At 50.8% G+C, this 16,384-nt stretch overlaps 1 protein-coding gene and 1 long non-coding RNA gene across 2 annotated transcripts in view; one reads left to right on the forward strand and one right to left on the reverse strand.

Annotated features, from left to right (window-relative positions):
• Window positions 1–2,044, forward strand: part of LOC131511656 (uncharacterized) — a 32,986-nt gene extending 30,942 nt beyond the window's left edge. The window contains exon 2 of the long non-coding RNA XR_009261643.1: window positions 1,637–2,044. This is a non-coding gene — a long non-coding RNA (uncharacterized LOC131511656). The remainder of the gene's footprint in view (window positions 1–1,636) is intronic.
• Window positions 2,045–6,317: 4,273 nt separating this feature from the next.
• On the reverse strand, window positions 6,318–12,263 carry CCK (cholecystokinin). Its single transcript, XM_058729543.1, has 3 exons — window positions 12,129–12,263; window positions 10,648–10,863; window positions 6,318–6,722 (listed from the first exon to the last, which is right to left on the reverse strand). The coding sequence occupies exons 2-3, from the start codon at window positions 10,859–10,861 to the stop codon at window positions 6,589–6,591; spliced, it is 348 nt and encodes a 115-aa protein (XP_058585526.1). The 5' UTR covers window positions 10,862–10,863; window positions 12,129–12,263; the 3' UTR covers window positions 6,318–6,588.
• Window positions 12,264–16,384: the final 4,121 nt, after the last annotated feature.

The following is a 16,384-nucleotide window of genomic DNA, read 5'->3' on the forward strand; positions in this document are numbered from 1 at the left end:
TGACCTTCTTAACTGTACAGTTAGCTCTGTGGCATTAAGCACATTCACATTGTGGTAGAGCCATAAACACCGTCCCTTTTCATCTTTCCCAACTGAAAATCCTGTGTCTGTTAAACACTAATTCCCAATTCTCCACTCTATCCAGTCCCTAAAAACCACCATTATACTTTCTGTCTGTACGACTTGGATTACTCGCATATGTGGAATCATACACTATTTGCTCTTTTGTGACTGGCTTATTTCACTTAGCATGATGTCTTCAATGTCAATCCATGTTGTAGCATGTGTCAAAACCTCATTCCCTTTTAAGGCTGAATAATATTCCATTATATATAGATGTCACATTTTAAAATTATTTTTTATCAAATATAATTTATTGTCAAACTGGTTTCCATACAACACCCAGGGCTCCTCCCAACAGGTGCCCTCCTCGATGCCCCTCACCCACTTTCCCCTCTCCCCCACCCCCCATCCACCCTCAGTTTGTTCTCAGTCTTTAAGAGTCTCTTATGGTTTGCCTCTCTCTCTCTCTGTAACTTTTTCCCCCTTCCCCTCCCCCATGGTCTTCTGCTAAGTTTCTCAAATTCCACATGAGTGAAAACATATGATATCTATTTTTCTCTGCCTGACTTATTTCACTCAGCAGAATACCCTCCAGTTCCATCCACGTTGCTGCAAACGGCCAGATTTCATTCTTTCTCATTGCCAAGTAGATTTGTCGATGTTTTCAATGAAAAGTGTGAAGGAAAGAGGAGTCAAAGATTACTGCAGAGATTTTGGCCTGAGCACCTGGAGGGATGGAGTTGTCACCAACGGAGTTGGAGTCCAGGCAGTAGCTGGAGAAGGTTGGGGCAGGGGAAGGTCATCAGTCCAAGTTTGGATTTATTGAGATTGAGGTATCCATTAGGTGTCCAAGGGGAAATGATGCCTAAATCTTTGCCTTTGGACCCGATTTGTCACCTCTGGCTAGAATGTGAAAGCCCGATGTTAGTGCCATGTCTCTGGTGCTTAGCTCTGTGTCCGGACCACAGTCATCTCAGTAAATAGCTTTTGAATGAAAGGGTGAAAAAATAAATGAACAACTTCAGGGGTTTCCCACACAGATCAAAGTTTGTGCTATCCAGATTCCAATCCCACAATTCTTTTCCGGACAGTGGAAGAGAATAAGAATTTAAATCTGCATGCTGTGTCTAGTGTTCCTTGGAAACCCATTTTGTGAGTTCATTAATTATAAATGAAATCTTTCTCCTTTGAAGTGGAGAAGTCCCTCAGAGAGACAGGAGCCTTCCCCTCTGCCGACAGCCTGAATTCAGCTGGAGGCTGGGTCAGATCGAAGATGGGGCTTCAGGGATGCCTGGATGGTTCAAGTCAGGTAAGCGTCCGACTCTTGATCTCGGCTCAAGTCACGATCTCTCTCTGCACTGACAGCACGAAGCCTGCTTGGAATTCTCTCCCTTCTCTTTCTGCGCCTGTCCCCACCCCCTCAAAATAAATAAATAAACATTTTTTAAAAAGACAAAGAAGATGGGGCTTCAGCTCTGGTAGGGATGAGATGGTTCGAGTAGGTGGCACGGTTGCCCCACTTCTCTTCTCCCTTTAAATGTGGGTATGTTTTTTATGTCGTGTCTTCTCTCAGAACACCTGACTGGACTCCAGATCACCTTCTCTTGGGACTTCCCTCCGTTCAAGTGCAAGTCCAAGTCATTATGGACCCTCCAACCGGGCGTTCCTGATGGGGACCGCAGCCAGATCCAACCCTTCCCTGGGGTCCGGCACAGAACAGGAGGAGTTCATTCGGATACTGCATGTACTCACTCTACTTCAGCCACAGTTAGGACTCCTGTGTAGGTCTGAATCTGCCACAAGCTGCCTGTCCTGCACCCTGGTGCCACTCCCTTCGAGGAGACTTCCTTGACCCCCAGTCTGGGCTTATGAGTCCTCGTTATGCAAGGAAGACACAGAAGGCGAAGGCGAAGAGAACACATTTTTACATCTCATCCTTTATGTTCAAAGTGCAAGAATACATGCACCCAATGGAAATTAACATGTTTACTTATTTGAAGTTATTTTTCCTTTCCATTTTCCTCCACTCAGATCTGGAAAGCATAAGGTACTCACTAATTAGAGGTAACCATAGCTACCAAGTTGCCTTCACGATATATCTGAGACTTCATTTTTCTTGGTTTTAATTCTACATAAAGCACTTCACTTGCTTGTGGCCCTTATCCTCTCTTCAGTTTCATTGGGTGATCTTCCAAACCTAACATATTAAAGGCTCAAAATTAAAATAATAAAAGAAACCATCTCCATTCTTAGAAAACAGCCCCCGTACCCTGAATCCTCTGGTTTTAAAATTTCAACCAACTGTTGAGATAACCAGCAGGTTGGGAAGGAGAAATGGGCCCGATCCTGCAGGTTTCAACATGGGCACCACTGTTTCTTTGAAGAGATGCTTGGTACCCAGAGGTGTGCGTGGGTTTTTTAAATGTCCACTTGAGGGCGCTGTTGTCTTCTGTAGGGGCGACACCAAACCTCCATTTCTCCAGTTAGGTAAGTTATTCAGTGCGAAGAACTTCACTGACACCTGGTTTCCAACTTGCCTCGGTGGCGGCTCGATGTCACTCAGAGACTGGCACCCTCAGGCAGCTGCCCGGCTGGCTGGCCCCTTAATTCAGCCACACTGCTTTCTCCTAGCTTCTGCGCATTACCTGTCAGTTCCTGGTGCGCTGCGCTATGAATTCATGAGTCTACCAGCTGGCTCGGTCTCTGTACCTGCCATGTCAACACAGTGCCTGGCACACGGGTGTAGTTCCACGGGTGTTAAGCCAGCGAAGGGTTTGTAACAGACCAGACAAGATGATGTCAGGGAGTAGTTGAATCCTTTCCAAAAAGGAACTTAGAGATCCAACACATGGAAGTCATTCTGGCCGTGGTCCACAGGTGTTTGGGCAGGTAAGGCTTGAACTACTGCCAATGCCTGCTTCTATTTGCCCACACCAGCGTGTGAGCCACGGGCAGGAAAAGGTACAAAAGGTGCTGGCCTCGGGACGTGGTTAGATGTAACATTCCACACGGCAGCAACTCTTGTTCTTTCTTGAGATTTTCCCAACCAGAAGCCTCTTGGGAGTCACATTAAATGGGTCAAAACTAACATAATAAAATAAGCCACCCCTTCTTAGAGAATAGCCTGATGCCATTAATGACTGGGTTTCAAATTTTGGGCACATCTTGAGATGACATCACATCTAGATCCTACAGTTCCAGTAGGAAGTGCCGGACTGAGAGAAGGCTGGGAGAAGGCAGGGGAAAATCCCTGACGGCTCCAGGTGATGCCTTTCTTAAGCTTAATGCACTAGAAACCGGAAGTGAGGTCGAGGGCACAGACAGTTCCAGGAGATGCCTGTTAGTTCTGGTTTGAGGAGTGACATAGGAAGCTCTTAATGCCCGGAAAGCACGAGCATTCCCTGGTTTTCTATTTCTTCTCGTTCTCTGTTCTCTCACGCGACAGCTCCCAGGCAAACCCACACCGCGGTGGTGACAGTCAGTAATGAAATCAGTAGGAGCCAAAACTCTGAACAAGGGGAACCTGCTCTTTGATCAGAGGAGCTGTGATCCCAAGAGGGTGAGGCCAGCCCCCACGGCTTTTTTCTCCTGCCACTGGGACCTGAATGGAAGTGGGTGGAAGACCCAAAAGGGGAACCCGCAGAACTGAAAAGGGCAGGGGAGACTGCAGAGAAGGAAGGGCTCAGGAAATTGAGTCTGTATCATTGTTCACGGACTCCCGAGCCCTGCATGTCTGGATCAGGTCCTAATTAGCATATCAAAGACTTGGAGAATTTAAGTTATGGTCTACCAGCCTACGACCCTGAATGCCTGATCCCAACTGATCAGGAAATTAGTAGTTGGATGGGAGAACTTCAGTTATATGTAGAGCACCGCTCAGTTCCCACAGCGGTCACTGGGGGATTTGAGATTTTCCAAACCAGGAAAGTTCATTGGACTTCACTGAAAACTGAACTGCATTAGAACCATATAACCATTATATGCATTATACCTGCATTATAACCACAGAAGGTGGGTTAGACCTTGTAGACTGACCCTAACCAGGTTAGGGACCTAACCGCTAAAACAAAAATATCAACATTTTTTGTAAGACTTAAACAAGATCCATAATGCAATGTTCAAATTGTCCAGGATACAATTCAAAATTGCTGAGGATGCAAAGAACCATGAGATTTTCAGTTTTTTCTCAGAAAACACAATCAGCAGACACCAATGATAAGATTTCACAAATGTTGGAATTATCAAAGACTGTCAAGCTGCTGTTCTAAAAGTGCTCAAATGAGCAATCGCAAACATCCTGGAAACACGTTAGAATAGAAAATCTTCGGGGCGCCTGGGTGGCGCAGTCGGTTAAGCGTCCGACTTCAGCCAGGTCACGATCTCGCGGTCCGTGAGTTCGAGCCCCGCGTCGGGCTCTGGGCCGATGGCTCGGAGCCTGGAGCCTGCTTCCGATTCTGTGTCTCCCTCTCTCTCTGCCCCTCCCCCGTTCATGCTCTGTCTCTCTCTGTCCCAAAAATAAATTAAAAAACGTTGAAAAAAAAAATTAAAAAAAAAAAAAAGAAAATCTTCGCAAGGAAATAGAAGATCTGCATGGAGATTCTAGAACTGAGAAATACAAAACCATACTAAGAAACTCACTGGTTGGGACTGCCCTGAGATCTGAAGCAGTCTTTGAGACCAAATTGTAGGGACTGAATGAGGTAATGGCTCACAAGGGGACAATATAATGTGTTGTCCATTCAGAGTCTAAGTTTTACACTGAATTCTGACTTCACTTCAAGTTAAAGAATGCAAGGACCGGGGGCATCTGGGTGGCTCAGTCGGTTGAGCGTCCGACTTCGGCTCAGGTCACGATCTCACGGTTCGTGGGTTCGAGCCCCACATCGGGCTCTGTGCTGACAGCTCGGACAGCTCGGAGCCTGGAGCCTGCTTTCCATTCTGTGTCTCCCCCTCTCTGCCCCTCCCCCACATGAGCTCTCTTCCTCTCTCTCTCAAAATAAACAAACACTAAAAAAAGAAAAAAAAGAATGCAAGGACCCAGTCTTCCTCTGAGGACTTTCCCGGTGGCCTTCTGGTGTCAAGAAAGATGGCACTGAGGGCCTGGGGAGGACCCCGGGCTGAGTGCGGCCTTTCCAGGACCAGGTATAGATGTGCCAACGTTCTTCCCAACGTCTGTTCCCTTTGGGGCTGCATGTCCTGCTGCATCAGGCCACCTGGGGCCTTTCCTGGATTGGAACCCGAGGTTTCTGGAGGCCTCGGCCAGGAGGCACGGAAAGGCTGCACTGTGGGTGGCTGGTGTCAGATTGTCTCTGGGTGTCCTCTTGAAAGAGTTTCTCTCACAGACCCCTGCAGAGACCCACCAGCGGGATGGGTCCAAGAAAGGAGAGCTTCTGTGCTGGAGAGCTACCAGGATCACCCGGCCGGCCCTGAAATATGTCTCTGGGATACGGGGAGACCCAAAGGAGTGTAATCACAGGCTCCCCTGTAGACCGCGCAGCCCCAAGTGTGGTCGGGACCCACAGCACTGGTACCACCCGGGAGCTTGCTCAGGCCCGAGGCCAGACTTGCCGCATCAGAAGGGGCAGGCTACCGGACTTCCCTGGTGATTCATGTGCACTCCAGAGTCTGGAAGGGCTGGGGTGCTGGGGGTCACACTCCCTAGGAGTGATCGTCTGTGAATCTCACTAGCTGGGGAACTGTGGGCCCGTCCCTTCCACCTCTCAGAGCGGTTTCCTCGTCTCTAAAAGAAGGACAATAACCTCTGTGCCACAGGGCCGTGGAGGGGTCAAAGGTATGTGGAAGCACGGACAGCATTGCTCCATAATTTGGTTAAAGGCCAAGAGAACCTAAAGAAACCCTGGCGTGGGATGGGGTAGATGCCTCCTGAGGGGACGGGAAGACGGTGAGGCTCCACCTTGGGACGGATCCCGAGCTGCCTTTCTGGTCTTTACCCAGGCGAATGAGTGTTCACCACAAGCAGGACACGTTCTCTTTTTGCAGTGGAGCCCAGCTGGAGCCCCAGGCCCAGGGTGGCCAGGGCTGGGCCATGGAGCTGACCCAGGAGGCCCTTCCACTGGCCGTTTTGCCTGCAGCAGGGGAGTCCGCCCCATGCCCGCCCTCATTTCCCAAGCCCTCTCTGGGACCATCTACCGTAGGGATTTGTCCTCAGGCACCGTGTATCGGGCGGCCCTCCTTGAAGGTTCCGAGGATTAAATGGAGTCCTTTGCACTCAACAGACACAGGGAAATAGGGGGCAGGATGAAATCATTTTAATAGCATAGCAACACTTTAGGACCAGGTGTCACAGACGAGGAAAACGGTTTGTCTTCCGCTCGTACAATTCCGGTGAGGGGTGAGGTGGTAGTGAACAAGATTACGGACATAGTTTTCACATTGAAAACTTAATAAATAGATACTTAAAACGTCAAACTTCAGAGACAATGGGTCGTGAGTGTCATTGTTTTCGTATTCTGCCTCCTCTGAGCCGGGAGGTTGCTTCCTGGCTGCTGACAAAGGTGGGGGCCCTTAGGACGGGTACTCGTACTCCTCAGCACTGCGCCGGCCAAAATCCATCCAGCCCATGTAGTCCCGGTCGCTTATCCTGTGACTGGGGTCCAGGCTCTGCAGGTTCTTAATGACGGACATTCGGCCAGAAGGAGCTACGAAGGGCAGGGGAAGAGGAAGCAGGGCCATTATATCTAGGAGCAGCACCAATTCAATCTGAGAGGAGCGCAATGGGAAAAGCCAGACAATTTGCAACATGCACTTTCTTAAAGGTATCAAAGAGTTACCAAGCAGTGGGACTGCTGGCCCAAAATCTCAGAGAAGACAAGGACCCAGGTCTGTGTAACCAGGGAGGGTAATATTTGCTAGCTATGGTTGTGGTTTCTAATCTGTAACGATTTAAGTGGATTCACTGACCGTGGCCTTTCACAGCTGGGACCTGCCTGGTCTTTCTACCCCTGAAGCGTGTTTTCTCTTAAGTAGCTGGCCCTCAGCAGACGTCAAGCAAGGATTTTCTTGGTACTTAACCCATTTCTGAAGTTCACTCCTTAATATCCCGAGCATACTTGACTCTCGTTAAGGTAACACAATTGCAGTATTTTGATGTTAGAATGGTTAAAAAAAAATGGAGTCGAGTCCTACCACTAGACAAACACCATTTAAAAATTAATTTTAAAGCTACCTTCTTTTTAAAAAAATGATATTGAGAGAAAGGCACACTGTCAGATTATAAAATCTTACGTCAGTAACTGACAGAAGAGTGGGCAGAAAGGCAATAAGGAAGTTATTTAATTCAGCCCTTTTGATCCAAATGCAATAACTGAATGAGAAATGGGCCTTTTGGAACTGGAGTTAAGTCCTCGGGAACAGGATGACTCTCATGTATAATTCACATTGAGGGAGAAGGGACACGAAGGAGCTGTTTCTTGGGAGACATGACATAGTCCTAGGCCAAGGGTCACAGACAGAGGCCTCCCGGGTATGAAATCCGTAGAATGCCTTCTCCTGTGCAAGCCAAGAGGCAAGTAAGTCCCTCAGGGACCTCGAAGGGCCAAGCCCAGGGGACTTTAAGAGCACAGTGATGGAAGACCACCCCATACTTCCTATTGGATCAGTGCACTGCGTCCCCACTGCTTGTGATGCTGGCATTCAGCCCTTCTGTATGAGGCTGCCCCTGCCAACTCCCGCCCTCAGGCTGCAAAGAGTCAGACAGACCGTGGCTTATTTAGTGACACATGACCTTGCAGAAGCAGTTCCTCTGTCTCATTGGATAACCAAGTAAAGCCAGCTAAATTAAAAACCAGAAACAATTATACAGAGCCATGTCCCCACCCATTCTTTTCCATCCCCCACCCCACCTCAATCCCTTCCCAGCCTTGGAATCCGAGAGTCAATCCTGCACATTCCAGCCCCTTGCAGATATCTCCAGCCTATGCACAAGGAAGAGAGCCCCAGCTATCGAATTGCTCAACATCTTCCAGGTAAAAGATTAGTCCTCACACTAAAAAAATAAAAACAAAAAACCCCTGCAGTCCAGTTATCTGTACACAGTCATGGAAATACGGCCCATCTTCCCGCCTGCCGCGGACGAACACCCCCACCAAAGGCTGGCACGACCCCAAGTTCCAGTTAATGAGGCGAAGTGGCAGCTTCCATGGGCACAAGCAGCCTGGGTTCTTGGTGGGGGCACCACGTTAAGCCCTGGTGGCTGTGCTCCTCACACACCTCAATTTCCCCATTCCACACACAGCTCTGCGCTCACAGCGTGTGCATCTACTGGGGTCCTCGCTCACTTCCCCAGTGCAGACGAGAGTAGGGACTTACAACTGGTTTATGGAACGGAAGTGAAGGACCTGGCTCCTTTAAACTTGAAAACCCCGAATGGGAAGCTGAATGGCTTCTGGACCTTCTGGGGAGGGCAGGGCCTGGACGGACTCTCAGACGTGCAGAGTCGGCCTAGATGTGCGGAGTCACGTGGCTTATGCATTCTTAGAGTCCTGGCTCCCACAGTGACGAAGAATAAGCGAGCTTACTGCACAGGGCTGCTGGGGGCTAACCGTACAGGTGTTACAGCTGTAGCATGAGAGCTTTGCTGGGCACGGGGCAGGTGTATGCCATATGTCCCCGTGCTCCCTCAATAGAATTGCTTCTCCTCAGTCACTGAAAGCTTTGCAGACAATCCCTAATGACCACCTCTTGAGCACTCCTCAAAGAGTGCATTATCGCATTTAGGGCCTTTAAGCACAACAGTTGAGTAAATACCCAGCACGATAATCAAAACAGTAAAATAGTCAAAGAAACTGTCGAGGTGTAAATATTTATCCCCGGTTCATATTCGTCAAACAGACGAGTCTGATTGTTTCCTACCCATGCTCGTGGTGGGTGTCAGCAGCCAGGGGAGGCAGAGGCTGCCATTCCCACGTAGGTGTGGTTGGTGCCACAGGCTGAAGGCCAAGGGAGAAGGTGGCTGAGAAGAGGTGCCGGGAAGAAGCTTCCAGCTATTTGTAGCATAAAGCCGCTGTCAATGGCAGTTCTGGGGAAATGGTGTGGTAACCGGCTTCCTTCCCGGACCTGTTTCTGGTGGTTTTTTCCCTAAGGTGGGGAGGTGGCTCCAGATTATGGCTCAAAGAAAAACCTATGCTATTTCAGACTGGTCTGGCTGAAGTTCAGCCTACCTCCAAGGACAGACATTAACTTATCTTGATGCAGACAATCAGCAAGAACTCAAAAAGTTTTCACACTCCCTCTGCCATCTGACTCGTATTTCCACATCTCTCGATTCAATTAGCTGGAGAGCAAAACAGAAGACAGTAGCTGGGACAATTTCTCAAAGAGAGGACAAAATGTAACACATCATCTTCTGTTTCGTTTTGTTTTCCTTCTGAACTCCCCTGGTCGAAAAGTCCCAATCTTACCTTCATATGAAACCATCAGAGACTCTGGAAAGCTGAGCCCATCATTTCCTCCTTGTCTAGTCAAGCCACGAGCTAAGCTTCAAATCCAGGTCCCGGCACATGAGAGGGTAAGGGAGCCTCATGGGAAAGGACCCCCTCCCCCCCCTCCCAGCGGCATTTTTTGTGGTTTATTGTCCAGCCGTGTTGGTCCAGTTCAGCCTACTGCCTCACAGCCTGTGTCGACCATAAGTGTCACTGTGGATCAAGTTGGTAGAAAAAAACTGCCCCAGTCCCAATCATGATTCCTAAGGAGCATACGGACGAATGAGCCTCCCTCTGAATCACACAAAGAGCTAGAAGGGACCTAGGGGAACTCTAGCCTCATCCCTGCTTTATAGATGAGACAGGCCCAGGAGAGGGGCAGGGTTGATAGCATGGCACTCAGCTAGCGAGCCCCCCAGTCACCTTATTCCTGGAGAAAGACTTTGATGCTGAGAAATCTGTGGCTTGAGGGCTCCTGCTGCAATTGGGACCATTTCTCCAACAGCAAAATAAAAACAAACGGGTCTATTGGGTGATCATTTGAAATCACTGACGAGGGGAACTCAAAACTGCTCCTGATTCTTTCCTCCTGTTATGTTCTTCTGGGAAACCTGACACGTTGTCACTTCTTTTTCAGCGGTTGCAGTCAGAACTCAAACGTTTTCTCAGCATTGATTCCTTCCTGCCGGGGGGGCTTTCAAGTGTCAGCGTCAGAGTGGCTTCTGATTCCTCTGCATTTTCAGTAGAGGGTATGTAGTAGGACTGAAAACCTTTTTTGAGTCAGTAATTTGCTCTGCAATTACCTTTTAACGTCTTCATAATGTGGTGTTGAGCTTAAACAGCAACACGTACCAAACGTCAGTTTCAAGAAAGCTTTTAAAAACGGTTTTCCCCAATAAATGTAATCTTCCACACTAGCTCTCAGTTTGCTACAAAGGACGTCCAGAAAACCACACCGCCCGGTGCAGTACAATTGGGAAAAGAAAGTGAAAACCCTTTCAGCCTAACGCGCAGCCTGTGTTCCCGTTTGGAGAGGTCACGCACCTCCATCCGCCAGACGCTAGGGAAGAAGGTCGGGATTGGGAGCCCCGCGCGGGGGCGGAAGTGAGGGATAAGGACCCCACAGATGAATGAGCATCCATACCTTTCCGGGCCTGCTGGATGTATCTGGCCAGCAGCGCGCCCAGATGCGCTCGGGGCTCGCCGTCCACCTTCTGCACGGCCCTCAGCTGCCGCCGAAGCGCTTCCTCCTCCTGCTGCGCCCCTGGGCCCGCAGGGTCCGCCGCGGGTACCGGCTGCGCCAGGGCGCCCGCCGCCAGTACAGCCATCAGCACGCACAGGCACACGCCTCCGTTCATGGCTGCGGAGAGCGAAGAGGAGGGGACGTGAACGAAAAGGTGGGGCGTCGCGGCCTCTCGCGGAGGGTCAGGGCACCTGGGCTATGGAAAAGGGGGCTCAGTCCAAACGCGCGGGGCTCCAGACCCGCCACACTTGCGCAAGCTCTAGGGCACGGGGGCTCGCCAAGCGCCGCCAAGCGCCGACGGGAGCTCCAAGCGCGCTCCTTTTGTCTTTTGGGCGAACCACACCCGGTGCCCCGGTATGGGACGGAGACCCTGTCTTCTGCCCTGGTTAGCAGAAGGAAAATCTTCTGTTTTCCTTTAGTGCCAGAAAGTGTTCTTAAAGCGTCTGTCTTCTAACTGGAAAAGCAAGAGATTAATTAAAGATGGGAAAATTAGCTGGAGAGAAGACTCCGTGGGAGAAATGAGATCCTTGACAGCTAAAAAGCTTTCATAAACGGCGAAAAATGAGTAGCGCAGTTTAAAATGTGGGAACAGTAGGGGCGCCTGGGTGGCTCAGTCGGTGAAGCGTCCGACTTCGGCTCAGGTCATGATCTCGCGGTCCGTGAGTTCGAGCCCCGCGTCGGGCTCTGTGCTGACAGCTCAGAGCCCGGAGCCTGTTTCAGATTCTGTGTCTCCCTCTCTCTCTGCCCCTCCCCCGTTCATGCTGTCTCTCCCTGTCTCAAAAATAAGTAAACGTTAAGAAATTAAAAAAAAAATAAAATGTGGGAACAATAAATAAAAGCCATATTTATAAAGTTTCTTTAAGGTGTAGATGGGAATTGGCAGTAAACCACCACGCAAACCGCAAGAATGGCTTTTCAAAATCAGAAATATGCGCTCCGTCTTCAGTCGTTGGCAAAACTCCGCTGCATCTTGGATCCAGGAGCAGGTAACACTCGCACGTTTCGATCCCCAAAGCCCTGAATTTTTCTGCAACGTTTAGAAAATGAGTTTAAATCTTAAAACCTCTTGGTAGTTTATCTGAAGAGATTGCAAAGTACCTGGCACTTCTGTGCAACATCTAGCAAACCCCACTTTGCATGCTAATCCCAGCAAATAGATATTCCGGCATTGCGTGCTGCTGAGAACAAAGCAGGCGCTTGGAAGTCTCTCCATCAGCTGTACCCACCCAGACCTCCTTGTTGTCTCTGACCTCGAGCAAGGTCTTTCGAGCTGTCGGAAAGAAGACACAGGAAGCAGAAAAATGGAAAGGGTACCAAACTGAAGACAGTATTCTTCAGCCAACTGAACACTTGGATCCCCCGCGGGAGAGTGCGGAACCTACCTTCAGAGTAGGACGCAGCTGGCTTCGCGTTTCCACCGGAGCGGCGGGGAGCCCAGCCAAGTTCAGGGTGGGCCGGCAGGAGGCTGCTGCTTAAATAGCCCCTCCCGGCGCTGTTAGCCAGTCATCTATTTAGCCAGCCTTGACGCAGACGGGCAGCAACACGTGCTCCGGGGCGGCCACTGGGGCGACGACCGATTGAAGTGGCTCCTGGGAGAGAGGGGGCGATGGCTCTGTGGAGTTGGTGTCGGGTGTCCCGCCCCCCTCTTTGTTGGTGGGGGGGGGGGGGAGCTTCCTCTCCCAGATCTGTCCCGCTCCCTCTCCCTTTCTCATTCTAGGGTGGGAAGCCTAGGTGTGGGGAAATCTCCTCCAGGATGGAGAAACTGCTGGAGAGTTTGGTCTGCTTTGGGGACCGCAGGGGGCCGGCCAGGGAACCGGGGACGCGGCGGGCGGGGTGGGGTGGGGTGGGGTGGGGTGACTAGACAGGGCTGGGGGTCAGAAGTGTAATTCTGAGCTGGAGGGGTGTTGGCTCCCCTCGGAACCTCCCTGGCTGCGCTCTGGATGTTTGGATCAGTGAGTGGGCTTCCAGGGGGAGGGAGGGGTCTTCACTGTCTTCTTCACGGTCCTAGGAAAAGCCCTGGAGGTTCTCCAGGATTCCTAGGGCTTGTGTTCCCCGGTCAGTGAAAAGGGTTCCGGCCGGAGCTGGCTCCTGGACTCCCAACCTCTGTTCACGCGGCTGTAAAGTGGGGATGACACCACAGGGCTTTGCTCAGAGTTTGGGAAAGGGCTGTGTTTTCCTCCGGGGCTGAATTAGCTCCTGCTCGCGGCGCGCGCGGCTCCCGGTCGCCGACAAGTGGCGCCAGCGAGCGTCCCAAAGAGCCCCCGCTCCGCGTTCCCCTCCGGCAACGGCATCCGCCGCTCCCACCTTCCCGGAGTCGCCGAGCGCCCACGCCCGGGCCCGGTCTCCGCGCCAGCGGGGGCTGCTCGGCTTGGACGAGCAGGGGTCACTCGACGCCCGCAGGGGGCAACGAGGCACCGAGGCCGCCCCGCGTCCTTCCCTGCGCGATCGCGCCCCTGGCTCGTGTGCCAGGCGACCGGCGCCAGGGCGCCGTGGTGCCCAAGCCCGTCGCCGACCTGAAGCCGTTTGCGTTGGTGCTCTAGTTCGCCGCGTCCCCGCGAAAGGCACCGCCAACCGCCTCGCCACCGAGGCCTCCCAGCCTGAGACCCGGGGGGTCGCGTCTACCCCTCGTCCCGTCCCAGGACCCTCCATTCCTCTTCTCCTTTCCCTCCAGAGGATTTGGAAGTGCTTCTTTCAAAACTGGCATCTGTGGGGCTCAGCTGTGGGGCTCCGGAGATGGCGGGACCACGGGGAGCGCTGCGAGGCGGCAGGGGTGGGGGGCGGGGGAGACACTTCTGGTTGCACCCCTCCCCCTTTCTAAACTCTAGACGCTGCAGTATTTCTGCCACCTAAAGGAAACGTTTCTGAAAAGGCAGCAGCAGATAAAATGTTTTCCCACGAGTCTGCTGCGAAGGTTGTGTAGTTCAGTCGGAGAGACTAGTTTTATTCCTGACCGTGGCCAAGACATTTCTGGGAACATAAACTTGTTATAAAACAGAGTCATGGAGGGGCGCCTGGGTGGCTCGGTCGGCTAAGCGCCAGATTTCAGCTCAGGTCACGATCTCGCGGTTCCTGAGTTGGAGCCCCCCAGGTCCGGCTCTGTGCTGACAGCACAGAGCCTGGAACCTGCTTCAGATTCTGTGTCTCCCTCTCTCTCTGCCCCTCCCCCACCCATGCTCTGTCTCTCTCATTAAAAATGAATAAATGTTTTAAAAAAATTTTTTAAAAATCGCATAACGGGCTTGTTCAATTGTCGCTAGAGCTTCTGATTCTGAGGTGAGGCCCAAGAATCTGCATTTCTAGCAAGTTCCCCATGATGCGCCTCCTGGTGGCCCCCGAGCATACATTGAGAACCACTGCTGTAGAATTTCCCTATGGTAAGCCGGTTACTTAACTTCCTTCCTTCCATGCATTTCATTAATAATTAATATTTATTGAACCCTTGCTTTGTGCCAGGCATTGGGGATTCAGTATGAACAATGATGACAGTATAATGGGAGAGCAGAAAAAAACAAGTAAACGTACATACACCCCCTGGTGATTCTGATGTATTTGGGGGGCCCTTTGGGTGGAGGAGGTCGGGCACCATCCCAGAGAAATGTTTTGATGAGGGGGAGGGAAGGAATGAGGCTCCGGGTTCAGAAAGAAGAGTCTGGTTGTGATGTGAAAGGTGTTCCAAGTGAGAGGGGAGACCGTAAGTCAGGATCTGTTAGGAAGGCCAGGAGGGATCAAGATAGATTTATATTTAGGATATAACCCATTATGAAACTATTAATTATTATGAAACATACTAAACATTATGAAAGTAATGTGTTCATCAGAGATAATTCAGAAAATAAGTAAAAGTAGGGAAAAAAGGAAAAATTCCATCACCCCGGAACAGCCACTATTAACCTCTTGGTGTTCGAGAAGCCTGTGGAGGCAGTGAAACTGGGTGACTGAGGCTGACCTCGAGGCTCCATGTCGTGAGCCAGGGGAGGAGGGTGTGGAGAATTACCCAAGACAAGGAATTCAGGTATGAGAGCAGGTTTGGGATATGAGGGTGAGGTAGGTAATGAGTCTAATTAATAGAAGATTGAACTCACTGCTTGTGCATGGGCGGTCCAGGAGCACGTTGAGAATGAGCCCTGAGCAGTGCCCTCTCTGTCCCCCACCTGCCCAACCCTCACCCCGTTACCACTGAGCGAGACTCACCAGCTGGGGTCCAGAACGTGGAGGGTCCTTCCCCTCATGCAGGGGGCTGAGAGCATGGAAGCCGTATCCAGATGTAGCATTTGAGACGGAGCAGTGGTGAGACTTTAACTGGTTTTAGAATCTGGAAATTTCCATCTGATTGTGCTGAAAAGCAGTTAAGTGAAGTCCTGTTTAGAGTTAAGGCGGTGTCTCCAGCGGGTGGTCCTTGCAACAGATGCAATCACTTCAATGTAGGATTTTTAGCCACGGGAAGGATCTCAAAGACATTTGTCCATTTTGCACTTGTAGAAAACTCAGTGGCATTTGCAGGGACATACTAGAGCCTCCTAATTTATTATCCACAGAATTTAAACTTGTTACAAGTAACCCCCGTTTGAAAGAAGTCAGGAGACTCTTTGCTCTGATTCCTGATGTGTTGGTTTGAAGGCTTCTATTTTGGGTCTTGAGTGTTTCCCCTCGAACATGTATTAGAAATGCCATTTTTTGTCCTGGAACTTCTCAAAGGCCCACGGAGCCAGTGTCATCTGCTATGACCTGGAACAGTTTGACTGAAAAGAAGGAAGTGGCTGGGGTCATTGTGAAGAGTGCTTCCTCTCCCGAATGATGAGTTCCCTAGAACGTCTTGTCTTAGTTTGAGTGCTGCAATAGCAGGGCTGAGGCAAGCACCTGGGCACAGGGGGTTTATCTGGGAGCTCGAGGGAGCAGGGGGGAGGGAGCAGGGAAGAGAGAGAGAAAACAGTCTGGTGCATGCTGATGAGTGGGTTCCTGGTGTGGCAGCAGTCCCACTGGGGGCTCTGTGAGATATCTCTTGGAACGTGACTACCTGAGGCTAGGAGAGTCTGGGGCATTTACTCACCAGCTCCTGTGGCCCGTTGGTTGAAGGCTTCTCCAGGGTGTCAGCTCCCCCTTTACTTCTGAATAGGCCTCCCTGCTCCTGCAGGGCCAGAGAAAGTTCTCCATAGAGAAGAGAGAAGCTGATGGCTGAGGTGGGAATAGCTACCAGGGAGCCTAGGGGACTAGCTGAGCTGCTATAACAAAACACCATAGACTGGGTGGCTTAAATAGTACGCATTTATTTCTCACAGCCTGGAGGCCGAGAGGACCCAGATCAGGGGGCCCTCATGGCCGGGGGCCTGGTCGGAGCTCTTTTCTTGGGCTCTCTTCCTGCTGTGTCCTCACATGGTACAGAGACAGCAAGCCCTATGGTTTTGTTCTTGTTAGGGCACTAATTCCATCATGAGGACCTCGCCCTCATGACCTCATCTAAACCTAATTATCTTCAAAGGTCTGACCTCCTAATACCATCACACTGGGGGTTAGGGCGTCCGCATACGGATTTTGGGAAAACGCATTAAGCCCATAGCAGGCTGCACCATAGCTGCATGTGGAAAATATCTTCCTCTTTCACTGGCGTTTCTGTAACATCAGTGGAATCCCTCAAATCTGG

This window comes from Neofelis nebulosa, chromosome 5, assembly GCF_028018385.1.
Source record: "Neofelis nebulosa isolate mNeoNeb1 chromosome 5, mNeoNeb1.pri, whole genome shotgun sequence".
In the NCBI taxonomy this organism is placed as follows: domain Eukaryota; kingdom Metazoa; phylum Chordata; class Mammalia; order Carnivora; family Felidae; genus Neofelis; species Neofelis nebulosa.

Excerpts from the sequence above, each read along its gene's own strand:
- CCK (XM_058729543.1), bottom strand. The coding sequence starts at position 10,861 with ATGAACGGAGGCGTGTGCCTGTGCGTGCTGATGGCTGTACTGGCGGCG. Across the intron at positions 6,723-10,647 it reads CATCCAGCAGGCCCGGAAAG|CTCCTTCTGGCCGAATGTCC; the intron begins GTATGGATGCTC and ends TGCCCTTCGTAG.